The 19,375-nt window shown below is 41.6% G+C and overlaps 1 protein-coding gene across 1 annotated transcript in view; it reads right to left on the bottom strand.

Annotated features, from left to right (window-relative positions):
• KATNAL1 (katanin catalytic subunit A1 like 1) overlaps window positions 1-19,375 on the bottom strand; it is a 107,154-nt gene that overhangs the window by 72,488 nt on the left and 15,291 nt on the right. The window contains exon 2 of the mRNA XM_040979834.1: window positions 1,447-1,619. Within this exon, the coding sequence (XP_040835768.1) occupies window positions 1,447-1,608 (162 nt within the window). The 5' untranslated portion in view covers window positions 1,609-1,619. The remainder of the gene's footprint in view (window positions 1-1,446; window positions 1,620-19,375) is intronic.

Below are 19,375 nucleotides of genomic sequence, written 5' to 3'. Positions count from 1 at the left end.
TCCCAAAATAATTTTCAAAAGCAAACAAAAAAATGGATAATTACATGTATACATTCATTTTAACAATTTTATATTTTACACCAGAAAGCATATTTTACTGTAAAGCAGTGCCTAAGAAATTTCCCCTTATTTTTATCTTGAAAAATATATTGAACAGAATATTGGAGTTCCAGAGCCAAAGAAAAACCTAACTGAAGTTCAATTGATAATGTATGCCTAAGTATAATAAGCTACACTAACAGAAAATAAAACTTCAGAGCTTGATGGAAAGAAACAGAGTAGGAAGACCTAAATAGAAACAGTCATTACTTAACACACACAGTTAAAAACACGAAAACCGTATTTCCACAACAGATTAACGGGCAACCCTGCACGTGACTACTACGAAAAAATGGAACTAGGAACCAAAATTGTGGCAACGCCAAAATTGTTGCAAAGACAGCATCCTATTTTAGAGGGCCAGGTCAAGTCCCAGATGCTCTGCTTCTAATCTTGCATTCCTGCTAATGCTCCTGCAAAGGGAGCAGGAGAAGGCAACGGTACTTGGGTCCCTTGCACCCAAGTGGGAGGACAGAAAGGAGCTGCAGGCTTCTGGTTCGAGCCTGGGCCAGCCCTTTGCAGTCATCTGGGGAGGGAACCCGGGGATGGAGGTTGTTCTCCAGATCTCTGTCTCTGCCCCACTCCAGCCCTGCCTCCCTCTCTGTTTCCTTCTGTCTTTCAGACATGTAAGTAAGCTAATCTTTAAATAATAATAATAAAGAATAATTACAATTTTAGCTTGAATTTGGGCAAGTTCATTGTTCTCACTCAACATGAGTTAGTGGCATTTAAGTTGGAAAATAAACCAAATTTACCCTCAAACTCAGTAAAACATCAATTCCTGATTAGTGGAAAAATTGGAACACTTGAAAGGCATTAGTACATAAAATGGAAACTTCAAAGAGATGCTTGACTTTGTACTTTTAATTTTAAAAGGATTTTAACTTTTTATAATAAGTAGGAAAATTACAATTCAACTTTTATTAACTGTTATTATATAATCAAGTTGTAAAGTCAAAAGACAGCAAAAGTATTAATTTTTTTATTAGATTACTAACTTATTTGCTTAAAAGCCTTTCAAGGAAAATATTCCATGAAATGAGTCAAACTACATGTAAAAACAAGAGAGAGAAAGGTGAAGGGAAATATTATAAAATTCAAAAACTTGTAGTCACACATGATTAGGTAATTGACCGTGTAATTTTAAAAAATAAATTCAGTTAGAATATAGAAAATAATAACTAGATAAGTCACAGGAAATTATTCAGACTGCATTTTAAACATATTTCATTATTTAGACAAGTAAGAACAATTTGCAAAGTCTCATACCTAATTTTCCAACTCTAATTTTCAAGCACAATCAACTTTGGCATTCCTCCTTCACTGAACATTCTGCTGTGATCTTACCTGCTGCCATTTGCCTTTGACAGCTGGGTCTCTGATTGATTGGCAATGTCTCTGAATCTGCTGGATGACCCCCTGGTAATACACCATTGATGAGTCATAATTTCCAAGAAGTGCATATTCTCTTCCTTTCTTTGCGTTGTCACAAATCTCAGCCAAATTCATTTTTCAGAGACCTAAACATAAAACATAATGGCTTTTTAAAATGCTTTCATCACTGACTTCAAAATATTTTTAATTATTCTGCAAAATATCTGCTCAAAACATGTTGAAAGTCCAAATAGTTAGCTTTCATTCTTTGAAGTTATCTAACTGTACCTTATAATATTAAAAAAAAAAATTCAATTTTGGAAGCACAAAGCAAATCACAAAGGAACAACTCAGGAGACAACATAAAGAGATGTAACTCAGCTCTACCCAATGCTCTGTGGGTACAGCAATTAGATATCAGCTTTCCAGGCGCATTTATAATCAATACAAGCTACAACCATAAAAAAGACCATCTCACATTGTGTGATTCAATCTTGAAAGCACAAAAATAAGAATATGAACATCACATAAACGTATGAATCTTATATTTATACACTGATGCAGTTGGAACCATGGAATTAGGCTACTGCTAGAACGTATGGCCCTAACATTGAAAGTCACACTTAGAGAACACACACTTGTGCATGCATCCTCTACATGCATTTAATTGCCTCATACAAATAAAATCTAAACAAACAAACAAAAAAAAGCTGAATTAAACTGAGTGCTTTTTGTACCCCAACTTCTACAATCCAGTTCTCTGTAACTTTCTGGCTGTGCAGGTAACTACAACCAATCTTTTCCCTCTTCACAAGACAGCCTAGTCAGTCATTGTGACTTCCCGGCTTTCTCAAAGTCTCCCAGGACATCCGAGGCTAAAGAGATTTTCCTCTCAAGACTACAAAGAAAGGGAAGTCCAAAGATACTGAGGATCCTAGGAAGGAGTCCAAGCTGCCCTTTTCTTAGTTTCTGGAACAGTAAGCCTAAGAATGCACTTACTGAGGAGAATCAAAACATTTCTCAATGGCTTCCTAAGGGAATTAAACTGAGAAATGTTTTGGGTATTTGGCTCTTCCCCTGATTCTGAAACATGATCCTAAGGGGCCCAAAAAATCTCCTTCAAAATGAATTATCACTGGTTCTAGCTATTTCAACCTACTCCCTTTCATCCTTTTCCCTTATTTTTATTTACTTGAAAGGCAGAGTTACAGAGAAGAGAGTAGGAGAGACAGAGAGATATTCCACCTGCTGGTTCACTCCCTAAATGGCCACAATAGCCAGGGCTGCAGCAGACTGAAGCCAGGCATTACATCCAGGTCTCCCACATGGGTGCAGGAGAGCAAGGACTTGGACCATCTTTTCCTGTTCCCCCAGGCCATTAGCAGGGGGCTGGATCAGAGGCTGAGCAGTCAGGACTTGAACCAATGCCCACATGGGATGTCAGTGTAGCAGGGGTGTTTTATCTACTAGAACCACAACAGCAGCCCTTCCACCACATTCTTGAAAATAAAACTATTACTTTGATTTGCTTTGTCCTATTAATTGGCCCCTTACTTCAGAAGTTGGAAAGCATATAGTGTAAAAAACACTACATTTACACAAGAATGTTCAGCAGGTTTATTCACACACAGAACACAGCAACCACAGAGAAACTCTTTTTCAAATTTAGAACATCAACACAAACAATAATGTCTTAATTCAACAAGTAGGAAGCAATGATCAAATCCAGCAGAAATAAAATTAGTCCATTTTTTTCTTCTAAAGTCACTGCAGGGGCCCAGCGTGGTGGCGCAGTGGTTACCTCGCCTTGCACGCCTGGGATCCCATATAGGCGCTGGTTCTAATCCCGGCAGCCCCGCTACCCATCCAGCTCCCTGCCTGTGGCCTGGGAAAGCAGTCGAGGACGGCCCAAAGCTTTGGGACCCTGCACCAGCGTGGGAGACCTGGAAGAAGTTCCTGGCTCCCGGCTTCGGATCGGCATAGCAACAGCCATTGCAGTCACTTGGGGAGTGAATCATCAGATGGAAGATCTTCCTCTCTGTCTCTCCTCTCTGTATATCCGCCTTTCCAATAAAAATAAAATAAATCTTTAGAAAAAAAAAGCCATTGCAGGACCAAAATATTAGTTCTGCTAAAAAGTAGAGGCACAAGACTTTGCAGGATAAAAACATCCTGACATACAGCAAGGAGCAGTACACTGTTTTAATAAAGGAACAAACAGTAAACATGTGAAACTTTAAGAACTGACTGGCAAAATACTTAAAAAGATGTATCTGGCTTTTACTGATGAAATTCACAATATTATACTAATGATAACAATACAGGCTAGCAGTAAGACAAGCCTGCCGCTTGCGGGAATGGAACTGTTTTCAAGGATATTTCCCTTAGCTGAGATTTAAAGCTAGTGTTTCCCGTTATCAAAATAAATCTGCTGTCCAAATATTATTGGTGATCCTAAAGGAGAGGTTTTGTGTTTCACCTTTGAAAAGTACCCGTTAGGAGCTGCCACATATTGGTATCAAATCACAAGCATATGATTTCGTCCAAGTCACCGTTTGAAAGGCTTTTAAGGCATTTATTCTCCTCGTAGTGTTTGTCTTTCAGCGTATCACTGCAGTGCGGGCCAATCACGTCCAGCATAGGCTAGAGCGAACGCTCGCATGACTGCACAGTTACATGGATTTTGAAGTATGGAAACTTCCTTCACCATTGCACCCAAGTCTGTGGCCTGCTGCTGCTTGTGTCCTGAGCCCAGAAGGCACAGGTTACACATCCCCTGCCTGAAGTGCTCAGGTTCAAAAGCGTTTCAGATTTGGAACATTTTTTTATTTTGAAACATTTTCATAGACTTCACTGGTTGGAAATTCTTTCTCTAAACATTCAAAATCTGAAACTTTGGATGTCATTTTACTACCAGTTTCAGATTTCACAGCATTTTGACATTCATACATTTGATTAGGAGATGCTCAGCTTGGGTATCTACCGCAGCTCAGGGTGAATACAGAGAACTCATTTCTTTGGCTTTTGTCAGAATATTAAACAGCTTGATGTTACTTACAATTCCAACGACACTGGTTGGAAATTGAAATGATTTTATAGAGTATTAGCTTGGCTTTATTTTTCTTCCTGTATTTTCATTTTACCTGAAAGGCAAAAAGATAGAGATGTTCAATTGGCTAATTCACTCGTCAGACGCACACAGCAGCCAGGCACTGGCCAGGCTGAAGCAGGAGTCCGGAGCACGTGCGTGGCAGGGATCCAAATGCTTGGACAGGTGTTGTTGCCTCCCAGGACTTTCAGTAGTAGGGAGTCGGTATGTAAGTAGAGGAAGCAGGACTCCAGAATGGGACACAGGTATCCTAAGGGGGTCTTCACACTGCACCAAATGCCTGCCTCATAGTATTCATTTTGAAATAAACATTGTTCTGTCTCACAACTTCAGGCTGAATTCATTAAGAAACATTATCAATCTACCACAAAAACCAAGCCTTAACCACGTGGTATTCAGCAGTGATTTGAGAGTGATTCCCTTCATGGAGAAAAAACTCACTGTCTGCCTTAGGCTCCAAAGCTTGCAATACAACCCTCACCACTACACCACCATCAGATCACCATACTGTCAAGCAAGAGAAGATACTCAAGGAACTGAAGGTGCATAAGTCCGCGGGAGCAAATATTGACACTACTGGTTCTGTGTCACATGACTAATTAATTACACAATGACTAGCCATAGACTCTAAGCATGCTACATTTTCACAGCTTTTTAAAATCTGTCCACCTGCTCTACACAACTGCTTATCACCCTGTTACATATCAGCAGATTCCAGTTCCATTTGTACAGAAACCATGTTTTCTCAAACTTTGGGAAATATTCTTGTCTACAGTTGCTCCACACACACTATTCATCAAGACTAATTCTCCAATAACGTCAAATTCAGCATTGACTTTTCAAATAAACAACAAATGAGCAGTATTGGTTACATCTGCCAACTCATCAAGAGCCAAGGAAAACCGCTCAAAATCATTTTTCTTGTTTTCTAATTGATTTTTTTTTTTTATTGGAAAGGTGGATATACAGAGAGGAGAGACAGAGAGGAAGATCTTCCATCCGATGATTCACTCCCCAAGTGAGCGCAACGGGCCGATACTATGCCGGTCCAAAGCCAGGAGCCTCTTCCGGGTCTCCCACGCGGGTGCAGGGTCCCAAAGCTTTGGGCTGTCCTCGACTGCTTTCCCGGGCCACACGCAGGGAGCTGGAAAGGGAAGCGGGGCTGCCGGAATTAGAACCAGCGCCCATATGGGATCCCCGGGCGTGCAAGGTGAGGACCTTAAGCACTGCACCCCCGCGCTGGGCCCTTAATTGATTACTGATGTCCTCAACTCCTTGAGCAACTGCTCTTGCCAAAAATCTAATAGTTTTAAACAAGTTTATTTTCTCCAGACACAATTCCATGCCTGCTGCAACCACGTGCGATTTTAAAGCTTACCATGCCTAAATGACTTCCTTGTCTGGCTAACAAATGAGCCACTCGAATATCTACTCTGAGTGCAGCCTCGTTTTTGTTTTGTGAAGAAATTCTGCTGAAATAAGATATTCCTTCCTCAGGTTTCTATTTTTTTTCTAACCGTTATTTCTCCTTGAGATGGGAATACTGAGATACATATTTTATCTACTGATGTTGGTAGTATTTCTTTAGCACAGGATTTTTTATTATGCAGTGTCACTAAATAATAAGCATCTAATTCAATAAGTCACACTCCACTGTGCTTTGGAAAGCGTAACTACCCAAATATATATTTGGATAGATACATATAACACAATATATAATTTTTATGTTATATATAACACTATGTATTATATTTATTACATTTAACACTATATAGAATATACGTGTGTGTATACATACATACATGTTAACACAAGGGGTAAAGATTGCTAAAAAAATTTAAAAAGCAACATACACAGAACTGCCATGTCTTTGCTATTGTGGATTATGCTATTATAAATACACAGCTGCAAGCCACTTTTTCATATGCGGATTTTATTACCTTTGGATATAGTCCCAGGACTGGGATGGTTGGGTCATATAATAGATCAATTTTCAGTTGCCGTAGCACTCTCCATACTGACTTCCACAGTGTTTGCATTAGCCCACATTCCCACCAAGAGTGGCGGAGGATACCTTTATCTCCACATCCATGATATGTTGTTAGCAAAGTTCTGAATGTAGGCCAGTCTCACTGGAGTTAGGTGGAACTTCAGTGTGGTTTTTATTTGTATGTCCCCAGTAGCTAGGGAGGCTAAGCTTTTTTTTCAGGTCTATTAGCTATCTGATTTGGTTCTTTTGAAAAATGCCTGTTCATTTCTTTCACTCATGTCTTCACAGGTTTGTTCACTGTCAGTGAGTTTCTGAAGCCCTTTGTTAATCCTCGATGTTAGTCCTGTATCTGTTGTCTAATGTGCAAAGATTTTCTCCCATCCTGTTGGCTGTCTCTTTGCTTTGTTGATCGTTTCCTTTGCTGTACAGAAGTTTTTAGTTTGATGTAGTCCCAATTGTTTACTTTGGCTCTGACTGCCTACGTTTTTGGTGACTTCTCTAAGAAGTCTTCACCAATACCTGTATCTTGCAGAGTGCATCCTATGTTTCTAACAGTTTAATGGTTTCTGAGCATAGATTTAGGTTCTTGGTCCATTTAAATTGATTTTTATATACGATGAAAGGTGCTTCTTACTTCTACAAGCTGCTATGCAATTGTCCCAACAGCATTTGTTGAAGAGACCAAACTTTGTCTCTGGATTATTTTCAGTTCTCTTGTTGAAGATTAGTTGCCCTGTGGCCTGCTCTGAGAGGGAGAACTTTCGGGTGACTAGGAGCATAAATCGGAGGTATAGGAGCCACTGCTTCTGGTTATAGACATGGGCGCACAGATCTCTCTGGTAAAATTTTTGCAGACGGTTTATGCCCTCCTTAAGGGAGCGGTCAGAGAGAGTGACAAAGCCCTTCAGTCTGCCCAGGATAGTCTCTCAGAAACAGAGCGGGAGAGGAGAACCGGTTTGAAGCAAAAAAGAAAGGTGAAACTGAAAGCAGGATCTTCCTCATCAAGTTCGGAGATGTCCGACGCGGAGGAAGGGTACAAGCGGGATAGGCGTTTAGAACGCAAACAACCCGCAGGAAACAGAGGAGGATCAGAAAAGGAGAAGAAAGAGAATTGCGGTGCTACTGCGCCGGCCACGCTCGGCCCATGGCCTCAGGGCTCTGGAGCCATTTCACTAATGGCTCCTCCTCCTGTGACCCCATCTGCCCCACCCATGAGTTGTGGTGCCGGCTCCTCCTTCATTGATCCAGTCACACGCCGGGAACTTCAAAATATGTTCCCCGTCTTAGAAGAAGAAAGGGAAAGAGTTTACAGACAGGTAGATGCATTATTAGTGCGAGAATTGGCCATGTCTGTAAAGCAATATGGTCTTCATGCCAACTACACTTTGTCCCTGTTAGAACGCATGGGAGGAATGAATATGACTCCCTCTGATTGGCAATTTGTGGTGAAGGCTGTTCTCCCTAATATGGGATCATATCTAAATTGGAAGGGATTATGGCAGGAGCTTTTGGCTGAGACCGCCCGCGCAAATCAACAGCGCGGCGGCGACGCTTTGACGTGGTCTTATAATATGCTTTCCGGACAAGGCCAATACTCTGATGATCAAAATAGATATCCATGGCCAGTATATACTCAAATTTCTACTGCAGCTATAAAGGCTTGGAAGGCCCTTTCACTTAAAGGGCAAGAGAAACTGGGCATTACACAGGTTAAGCAGGAGCCGGATGAGCCCTTTGCTGATTTTGTGGCACGCGTAATGCAGGCCGTGGAAAGGACCTTTGGAGAGGGAGATCAGAACACTAGAATGGTAGAGCAGATAATTTGGGAGCAGTGTAATGCAGAATGTAGAGCCCTACTCAAGGATCGTAAGTCCAAGGGAATTTCAGATTGGCTAAAGGTTTGTAGGGATACAGGAGGCCCTTTAACAGCTCATGGACTAGCAGCCGCCATTTTGAGGTCTAATCATAGGGAGAGAACATCACCCGTGTGCTTTCAGTGTGGCAAACCAGGACATATGAAAAGGGAATGCCGTGCAGGGCCTAGCAATAAGCCTCCTGGGATATGCCCACGGTGCCGCAAAGGTAGACATTGGGCCAATGAATGCAAGTCAGTGAAGGATATAAAAGGACGCCCTCTCTCGAGTCAGGAGCCAAAACACCCCTTAAGCCAGGAGTCAAAAAATGGGAGATGGGGATCGAAGGCCTAGGTCCCCTCGACCGATCGGGCACTCTTCCGTCATGCACAAGGGAACCCTGCCAGGAGCGACACCCTGCAAGTCTGGACCTCTGTGCTGCCACCGGAATCCTCTTAAAACCAGAGGACGGCATTACGCCGGTACCGGTCATCTTAACAGACACGGTACCACCTGGTGCGGTTGGGCTTGTGATAGGCCGAGCAGCCTTGAGCTCTCAAGGTTTTATTGTAACACCTGGAATTTTACATCCGGAAGCTAGCTCCTTTTCAGTGCTGTGCTCAGTCGCACGAGGTGCTTTTGCTGTCGCTTCAGGTGATCCTATAGCCCAACTCATATTTTTACCAGCTTTAATTAGTGCAGATAAGACTGTCCAGACCCAAGTAGAGGTTCCTTATATAAATTTAATGATGGATATGATCGATAGACCCATGCTTGAGTTGCAAATAGAGAATAGACCGTTTATGGGGCTTTTAGACACGGGAGCTGATAAGAGCATCATAACCTCCAAGTATTGGCCGCGTGATTGGCCTTTGATTCAAACTTCTCACAGCCTACGCGGTCTGGGGTTTGAACAAGCTCCATCCCAAAGTGCCAGAGCCCTACAGTGGAAGGATAAGGAAGGCAATTGCGGGACAGTCACACCCTATGTCCTGAACCTACCGGTTTGCCTTTGGGGAAGAGATATTCTTCAACAGATGGGGATACGACTAGTCTCCAATGCCTCCGGTTATTCTGAAGTCTCTCAAAAGTTGATGGATAAAATGGGCTATATTCAAGGAAAGGGTTTAGGTAAACAGAGTCAAGGTATTGTCCAGCCAATTGAACCCCGGGGAAATCCAGGCCGTAAAGGTCTGGGTTTTTAGTAGTGGCCATTGGCACGCAGCTGCCCATACCTTGGAAAACAGCGGAGCCGGTTTGGGTTCCCCAATGGCCGCTTTCTCTTGAAAAATGCCAAGCTGCTCAACAATTAGTTCAGGAACAGCTACATTTGGGACATCTGGAGCCCTCTGTTTCTCCTTGGAATACTCCTATCTTTGTTATCAGAAAGAAATCAGGAAAGTGGCGCCTCCTACATGATTTAAGAGCTGTAAATGCACAGATGCAGTACTTTGGTCCCGTTCAACGTGGCCTTCCAGTTTTGTCATCCCTCCCTAAGCAATGGCCGTTATTAGTGATTGACTTAAAGGATTGCTTTTTTTCTATACCATTAGCATTGAAGGATAGGGAGAGGTTTGCTTTTACTATTCCCTCCATTAATCATGAAGAACCGGATAAGCGATATCAATGGAAAGTTTTGCCCCAGGGGATGGCTAACAGTCCTACCATGTGTCAACTTTATGTTGCCCAAGTGTTACAACCACTGCGAGATCGTTTTCCAGTGGCCCGTGTCGTCCATTATATGGACGATATTTTAATTTGTGCTCAAGAGCAAGATCAGTTGTTACAGATTTACGTTGATCTGAAGCGGGCTTTACAGGATTATGGCCTTATAATTTCATCCGAGAAGGTTCAAATGCAGCAGGTGAAAGCCTTCTTAGGGTCTTTAATTACAGAAACATGTATTAAGCCTCAAAAGATAAGCCTCAAGATTTCTCATTTGCGAACTTTGAATGATTTTCAGAAATTAGTGGGGGATATTAATTGGTTGCGACCCTTCCTTAAGATCTCTTCTCAAGAGTTACGGCCTTTGTTTGCTCTGCTTGAAGGCGATTCTGATCTCGCTTCCAGGCGAACCCTCACCCATGAGGCACAACAGGTCATAATAAAAGTCCAGGAAGCTATTGAAAAGGCTCAATTAGTACGCCTAGATCAAAATCAGCCTTTTGAGCTATGTGTATTGCCTACAGAAGTTTTCCCCACTGCTGTATTATGGCAACAGGGCCCGTTACTTTGGATTCATTCTCAGGTTTCTCAGATTAAGTCTATTCAGTGGTATCCATCTGCAGTCGCATCAATAGTGTTTAAAGGATTAAAATTAGCCTTAATTCATTTTGGGCGTCATCCAGACCGCATAATAGTCCCCTATACTGTCCAGCAATTACAAGTGCTGAGTGGGTGTAGCAATGAGTGGTCCATCTTAATGTTTGTCTATCAGGGAATTTTTGATAATCATTTTCCAAGGCATCCATTACTACAATTTTTACAGCGACATCCTGTGGTTTTTCCGATAAGAACCAGTGCCTGTCCTCTCCCTGGTGCTCTTACAATTTTTACTGACGGTTCCTCGACAGGAGCCGGAGCCTTAGTTGCCGGAGATACTGTGATAAAAAAGACCTTTGCGACGGTCTCTCCTCAGAGGGTAGAATGCCATATGGTGCTTTTTGCCTTACAAACCTTTCTAGAACCTTTGAATATTGTTTCTGATTCTCAATATGTAGTTAATGCAGTGAATGTTTTGGAGGCCGCTGGCTCTATTTCAGGGTCCGGCCCAGTGGCGGATCTCTTTAAACAAATTCAACAGGCCATCTGGCATAGAAGCCACCCCTTTTATATAACCCATATCCGAGCTCATTCAGGTTTACCAGGGCCATTAGCTCGAGGGAATGCTCTTGCCGATGCCGCCACCAGAACCCAAATCATGATTATGATGGTGTCTCCACCATCCTCAGGGGAGAAAGCCTGCCAGTTTCATTCACAATTTCATGTTTCAGCCCAGACCCTCAGACTCCGATTTGGGATCACTAGAAAGGAAGCGCGCCAAATAGTTCTTGATTGCCCTGCCTGCTGCGAATTTAGACCTGCTTCACATGAGGGGGTCAATCCTAGGGGATTGAGACCTAATCAATTGTGGCAGATGGATGTGACACACGTCCCATCCTTTGGGAAGAACCAATTTGTTCATGTATCCGTGGACTCCTTTTCTGGTGTGCTCTTTGCATCAGTTCTAACTGGGGAGAAGGCCATCCATGTAATCCAACATTGCTTAGAAGCATGGGCCGCATGGGGTAAACCTGAGTGTATTAAGACTGATAATGGCCCCGCCTATACTTCAGCCAAATTTCGTGATTTTTGCATGAAGATGGGCATCAAATTAGTGACTGGCATTCCTTATAATCCACAAGGTCAGGGAATAATCGAACGTGCTCATCGCTCTATTAAAGAATTATTACAAAAGCAAAAAACCACCTGGGAATCGCTTGGCCTCGCCAGTCAGAGCCCTCAGGCCACTCTAGCCCTGGCTCTCTTCACCATCAATTTTTTACAGCTGGATGAGCAAGGCCTTAGTGCTGCAGATCGTCATTCCCTTAACACGGCGCAAGAGCAATCTTGGGTCAAGTGGAAGGATGTTCTGGAGTCCAAATGGAAGGGCCCAGACCCAGTTATTAGGCAGGCTCGAGGAGCCATTTGTGTGTTTCCACAGGACGCCCCAGTTCCGGTTTGGGTTCCAGCTCGATTGACTCGTTCCTGTCCATCACCGCCTTCTGACGTTTCTGCAACCGCTGGAACGCTTACACGAGGCAACGGCTGCTAATCTTTCCTGCCAGCTTTCTTCTCACCTTTTAAGAAACTGGACGAGAGAATTTGATATTCTACAGTCTGACTTGTGAATTGCCATTGTCCAGATTAATTCTACACGGGTGGATCCTGTTGTTGCTGAAACCCTGGCCACTTGGATTTGGAACATCACTTCCCATATTAAGGAATGGGTGGGAATGGTTGTGCTGATTCTGCTCTTGTGTGCAGGCTGTGCCTTATGCCTTTTTTCCTGTGTCGTCTGAGATGCCGCGCTCAGCGAAATCGTGTGGCAATACATCAAGCCCTACTAGCCATGCAGAATGGTGACTCCCCCATGGTATGGTTGAGCATGCTTCAACAGGCTTAGTTAAGAGCATGGACATCATGGCTCCTGCACCTCAGGCCATTATGGCATTGCACTGAGTTCGAGCATGATGTGCCCGACTAGCCCTTGCACCTCGCAGGACTTGTCCATTGCACGCGAGAGGGTAGTCACTCTTATAACTGCCTTGTCGAGACATTGCTCTTTACAACCACCGCGGTTGTAGCCCATGACGGGTAAGATAGACCCAGACAATTATCGGTCTAAGACAGGGACTACGTCAAGCTACGCAGCCTCCCTATGACGGATCGTGCGCCTTGAGTCTACAACCTAAGACAGGCCCATACCAGCTTATTTTTTCTATTGTATAAGAAAGGGGGAGATGTTGCCAGCCGCATCTGCATGTACTGGCTATATGCCGTACCCAAAATGGCGCCGGCCGGAAAAGCCACACCTTGGTTCCTGGTGACGTAGCTTTCGTGGTACTGCGCAGGCGCCTAGCACATGCCCAGTGAGCTGAGGCGTGGCCGGCACATGAACACTGGGACTGACGAATCCAATCGCCCAGGACCCTGCGTAATCATGACGCCGACCTATCATCGGCGGAGGCGGGGCCAGTCAGCACATAAGAGCAGACAGCCTGCCGGGATCTGAGCCTTTCCCTCCTCATCTTGGTGCGCGCAATAAAGATTACCGCAGAAGACTTCACTCGCGTCTGCCTCTTATCGCTGGATGATAAGAAACGTGGGCGCGACAAGATTAGTTGCCTTGCATGTATGGGCTCACTTGGGGGTTTCAATTCTGTTCCACAGATCTTCTGTTTCCGTCCCAGTATCAGCCTATTTTGATTACCACTGTCTGGTAGTGTGTTCAGGTGTGGAATTGTAATTCCTCCAGCTTTATTTTTATTCTTGTATTTCCAATGAATTTTTAATCATTTTTTCCCATTTCTGGGAAGAATGTTGTTGAGATTTTTTGACTGGGATTGCACTGAATCTATATATTACTTTCAGAAATATGGACATTTTGATGATGTTGATTCTACCAACTCAGAAACACAGTAAATTTCTCTATCTTCTATGTCTTTATTTTTTAATGCTTTATAATTTTAATCATAGAGGTCTTCCACATCTTTGGTTAGGTTTATTCCAAGGTATTTAAGGTTCTTCTTTGCTATTTTAAATGGAACTGTACTGACAAGTTCTTTCTCAACCATGAAGTATTTGTATATACTAAGACCATTGATTTGTGTTCATTGATTTTGTACCCTGCTACCCTACCAAACTCTGAGTTCCAATAGTCTCTTCATTAAATCTTTTGGTTCTCCTACATATAGAATCATGTCATCTGTGAGCAGGGATAATTTTAATTCCTCACTTTCTATTTGATTTCCTTTAATTTTTTTCTTGCCTTAAACCTCTAGTGAGGACTTCCAATACTATGTTGAATAGCAGTGGTCCAAGTGGAAATTCTTGTCTGGTTCCCGATCTTAGTGGAAAAGCTTCCAATCTTTCTCCATTCAGTATGATACTAGGATCGGATTTTTCATATATTTATTTGATTATGTTGTAGAAACTTTCTTCTGTGCCTTAGCTGGAGTTTTTAACATGAAGTGATGCTGGATTTTCTCAAATGCTTTTTCTGCAACTATTAAGATGATATGGCTTTTATTCTTCATTTTATTGAAGTGGTGTATCACATTTATCAATTTGTATATGTTAAGCCATCTTTGCATGCCAGGATTAAAATCCCAGTTAGTCTGGATGAAGGATATGTTTGATGTATTGTTGGATCCTGTTGGCTAGTATTGTGTTGAGGATTTCTGCATATATGTTCATTAGGGATATAGATGTGTAACTCTCTTTCTCTGTTGTGTATCTATCTGGCTTTGGTATTACGATGCTGGCTTCATAGAAGCAGTTTGGAGGCCTGCCTCACTCTACTGTTGTGAACAGCTTGTGGAGGACTGGGGTAAGTTCTTCATGAAATGTTTGGTAGAATCCAGTAGTGAAGCCGTCCAATCCTGGGTTTTTCTTTGTTGTGAGAGATTTTAATTACCAATTTAATCTCCCCCTGGTTATAGATCTATTAAATATTTTTAATTACCTCATGATTCAATTTGGGTAAATTACGTGTGTCCAGAGATCTATCCATTTGTTCTAGTTCATCCAATTTATTGGTATACAGTTACCTATAACAGTTTCTTATCATTCTATGTATGTCTGAGATATCCATTGTTGTATTTCCTTTTTTGTCTTATTCATTGAATTGTATCTTATCCCTCTACTTTTTGTTTCATCTCTTTTATCTATTTATTTTTTTTATTTATCGTACAATTCTGTACACACTGGGATTCCCCTCCCTCCATTTCCCCCCCAACTGATTTTTCCCATAATGTCACAACTCTTCATAAGGAGTTACAATTCCATCAGTCTGTTTAAGTGTGCCCCGACATTGCTGGTACAGACAACGTCAGACAGTCCATCATCCCATTGTCTAGACATATCAAATACCTTCATTGAGAGTCCATCTTTTGTTTGGAAGCAGAGATGCACTGTATTTTTTTATTATTATTATTATTTTATTTTTTTTATTATATTTTTTATTATTTTTCCCACTATTACTAGTGGGAAAATCTATTTTGTTGACTTTTCTCAAAGAAACAGCTCTTTGATTCACCAATCTTATGTACTGTCCTTTCGGTCTCTATTTGGTTTATTTCAATTATTCCTTTTTTAAAAATTAATCTTAGGATTGTTTTGCTATTGTTTTTATAGTTTGTTCAGACATTTGAGTTAGCCCTTATACCTCCCGTCTTTCTAGTTTCCTGACACAGGCACTGACTGAAATGAACTCCCTCTTAGCTGTCCCCTGACTGTGTCCCACAAGTTTTACTATGTCATTGTTGTATTGATGCTTTCATTCGTTTCAAGCAATTTTTTAATTTCCTCTTTGATTTCTTCTATAACCCATTGTTCATTTAGCAGCATGATGTTCAGTCTCCAAGTACCTGCTTATCTTCTGGGGTATTCTGACTTGTCAGTCTCCACCATCACTCCATGATGGTCTGAGAAGATGCATGGTATGATTTCAATCATTTCAAACTTGCTGAGGTCTGTTTTGTGGCTTTTAATGTGATCGATCCTGGAGAAGCGTCCATGTACTGATGAAAAAAAGTATATTCTGTAGGATAAAAGGCTCTGCAGTCCTCATTTAGGCCCATTTGTTCTATTGTCTGGATGAGTTCTGTCGTTTCCCTGCTGAATTTCTGTCTCAAAGATCCGTCCATCGAAGCCAGTGGAGTGTTAAGATCCTCCATTACTATTGTATTGTATTGGGGCTTATTTCTCTATTTAAATCCAACAGGTGCTCCGGTATTTCATGCATATGTATTTATCATGGTGATCTCTTCTTGCTGAATGGATCCCTTAATCATTATGTGATGTCTTCATTTCTTTTAAAGCTTTTCATGTTGAAGTTTATATTATCCGATATAAGATCAGCTACACCAGCTCATTTTTCCTTTCCCTTGGCCTGGAATATCTTTTTCCATCCTTTTCAGTTTCCATGAGTGAGATACGTGTCTTCTGTAGGATCTTGTTTTTCAATACAATGTGCTAATTTGTGTTTTTTAACTGAGGAGTTTAAGCCATTTATTTTCACGGTTAATATCAACAGGTAATGATTTGGTCCTGTCATTTTTGCACTGGGATTCTCGCTGTTTGATTTAAGTTTCTTTTTTCGTTTTATTGAGATGTTCTACACGTTTGCCTTTGGGTTTGGTAGCCTTTATTCTTTTTCTCTGTCACAGATATTTAAGCAACATTTGTAGAGGGGAAATCCTTCAGGCATTGTTCGCTTTGGAAGTATTTTAAGTAAGGGAAGCTCTGCTGTTTATGTTATCCTGGACTAACAACATCTTTTTCTTTCAGGACCGAGACTATGCTACTCAATTCTCTTCAGAAATGCATAAAGAGATTGTGGTATACCTATTCCATGGGATACTACTCAGCCATCAAAAAGAATGAAATTTTGCCATTTACAACAAAGTGATCCCAGAGACTATTAATACTCGGTGAAATAACTCAATCCTAAATAGACAAACATATGTTTTCTCTGATGTAAAGCAATATTCATACAAAATATAAAACAAATAGATATTATAAGTAAATATGTATATACATATATTCTCATAAATGAACTGCATAATGGAAACAAGCAGTATGCATCTCTTCTTCTGAATAAAAGGAGGACTCCCAATGACAATATGATACTAGGCTTCCTACCACTGCCTACACCTACAATGCCATGACACACTTAAATGCTGGACTTGTGACTATTGCTCAAGGACTAAACTATTATAATAATATGGGGGGATACAGCAGGGGAGGAAGGAAAGGGAGGTAGAGGGGGATCCCTATACCTTCAAAACTGTATCATGGATAATAATAGTAATTTAAGTTTACAAAAAAAAAAAAAAAAAACACAGGGCTATGCTACATTAGAGACCCAAAGAATAGCCCTAAGAAATGAGAATGCCCCAGGGCCTCTGTTAGAACTGTTCAACCCTAGGCCTGGTGTGGTAGCCTAGTGGCTAAAGTCCTCGCCTCTAATGCGCCCAGGATCCCATATGGGCACTGGTTCTAATCCTGGCAGCCCTGTTTCCCATCCAGCTCCCTGCTTGTGGGACCCTGCACCTGCATGGGAGACCTGGAAGAGGTTCCTAGATCCTGGCTTTGGATCAGCATAGCACCAGCCATTGTGCTCATTTGGGCAGTGAATCACCGGACAGAAGATCTTCCTCTCTGTCTCTCCTCCTCTCTGTATATCTGATTTTCCAATAAAAATAAAATAAATCTTTTAAAAAAATTAAAAAAAGAACTGTTCAACCCTGCCACTAAAGACAGAAATAGCAGCAGTACTGGTATAAAAACAACTGAGAGTTACTGAATTCCAGTAAAAATCTGTGGATAAAAAAATTTGAATTTCATTTCATCTCAATGTGTTACAAAATAATAACCATCTGATTCAACCATTTAAAAATGTAGAAGTCGGGCCCGGCGCAGTGGCGCAAGTGGTTAAGGTCCTCACCTTGCACACCCGGGATCCCATATGGGCGCCGGTTCTATCCCAGCAGCCCCACTTCCCATCCAGCTCCCTGCCTGTGGCTCGGGAAAGCTTTCAAGGACGGCCCAAAGCTTTGGGACCCTGCACCCGCGTGGGAGACCCAGAAAAGGCTCCTGGCTTCGGACTGGTATAGCATTGGCCGTTGCGCTCACTTGGGGAGTGAATCATCGGACGGAAGATCTTCCTCTCTGTCTCTTCTCTCTGTATATCCACCTTTCCAATAAAAAATAAATAAATAAAATAAAAATAAATCTTAAAAAAATTTAAAAAATAAAAATGTAGAAGTCATTCCTAACTCTTGGACAGTCAAGATGGGCTAACTGGATTTCACCCTTGAACTGCAAGTTGCTAACTCCTTCCATAAGTATTTTACCTGCTGAATCTAGGAAGGAAAGCTAATAAACCCAACAGATGCAGAAGGAAGAATGTAATAAAGAAATCAGTGGAATTGAAAGCAAACAGCTGAAAAAATTCAATGTAGCCAAAGTCAATAAAATAAATAAACATCTGGCAAGACTGGAAAGGAAAAGGAAAGAAAAAACCCAACGGCGAAGGATTATCACAAACCTTAAAGGTAGCGAAAGACAAAAAACAGCTCTCAATGAACTGGATGAATTCTCTGATTGCCGAGCATACTTCAGTTTACTCAAGAAGCAACAGTGGGTGTTCTTAAAGATCCTTAATCAATTAATGAAACTGAATTTATAATTAAAAATCTTCCATTTCCTAAAAATATGCTCCAAACTCAAATGTTTTCCCTAGTAAATTCTATCAAACACTTGCAGGTGAAATTAATTCTAAAAGTATTCCAGGAAATAAAAGAAATAAAACACTTTCAACTTATTTCAATTTTAACTAACCAAAGCAAATACTACATAAAACACATAAAAACCCAGTGGAGTTATCCCAAGAATGCATGATGTTTTGCATTTTAAAAAAATCAACAAAAACTTTAAGAGAATATAAATGAAACATCATAAGCATTGCAATTTGTGTGGAAAATTCCCTACCATCTGAGTTTACCATGGAACAGGCCACTTGGGGCAGCAATTAAGATGACACTGTGGACACTCATGTGCCACCCAGGAATGCTTGGGTTCCAGCCTTAGATCCACTTCCAATTCAAGTTTCCTGCTAATGTGCACCTAGGGAGACAACCGTCATGGCTCAAGAAATTGGGCCCAAGGCTCACCAGAGGAGTGCTGGCTCCTGGCTTCAGCCTGTTCCCACATGAACTGTTGCAAGCTTTTGTGGTGTGAACCAATAGATGAAAGATACCTCTCTCTCTCTTCCAAATAAGTACAAATTAAAAGTAAGTCCTCACCTTGCACTCACTGGAATCCCATATGGGCACTGGTTCAGATCCCAGTGGCCCTGCTTCCCATCCAGCTTCCTGCTTGTGGCCTGGGAAATCAATGTAGGAGGCCTTGGGACCGTGCACCTGCATGGGAGACCTGGAGGAGGCTCCTGGCTTTGGATTGGCTCAGCTCCAGCCATTGCAGCCACTTGGGGAGTGAAACAGTGGATGGAAGATCTTCCTGTCTCTCCTTCTCTCTGTAAATCTGACTTTCCAATAAAAATAAGGAAATTAAAGAAAAAAAAAGAGTGGAAAAGAAAAAAATCTGCTTTGACTCATAAGCCTCATGAATATCAATGGATAAGGAATGAGGGAATCTACAAATAGCTTTAGAGCTAGAAAGTCA

The sequence above is a fragment of the Ochotona curzoniae genome, unplaced genomic scaffold, assembly GCF_017591425.1.
Source record: "Ochotona curzoniae isolate NIBS_2020 unplaced genomic scaffold, NIBS_Ocur_1.0 contig_3332, whole genome shotgun sequence".
NCBI classification, from domain to species: Eukaryota; Metazoa; Chordata; class Mammalia; order Lagomorpha; family Ochotonidae; genus Ochotona; species Ochotona curzoniae.
The sequence above is the reverse complement of the archived record's forward strand: the minus strand, read 5'-3'. Positions and strand labels throughout refer to the sequence as shown.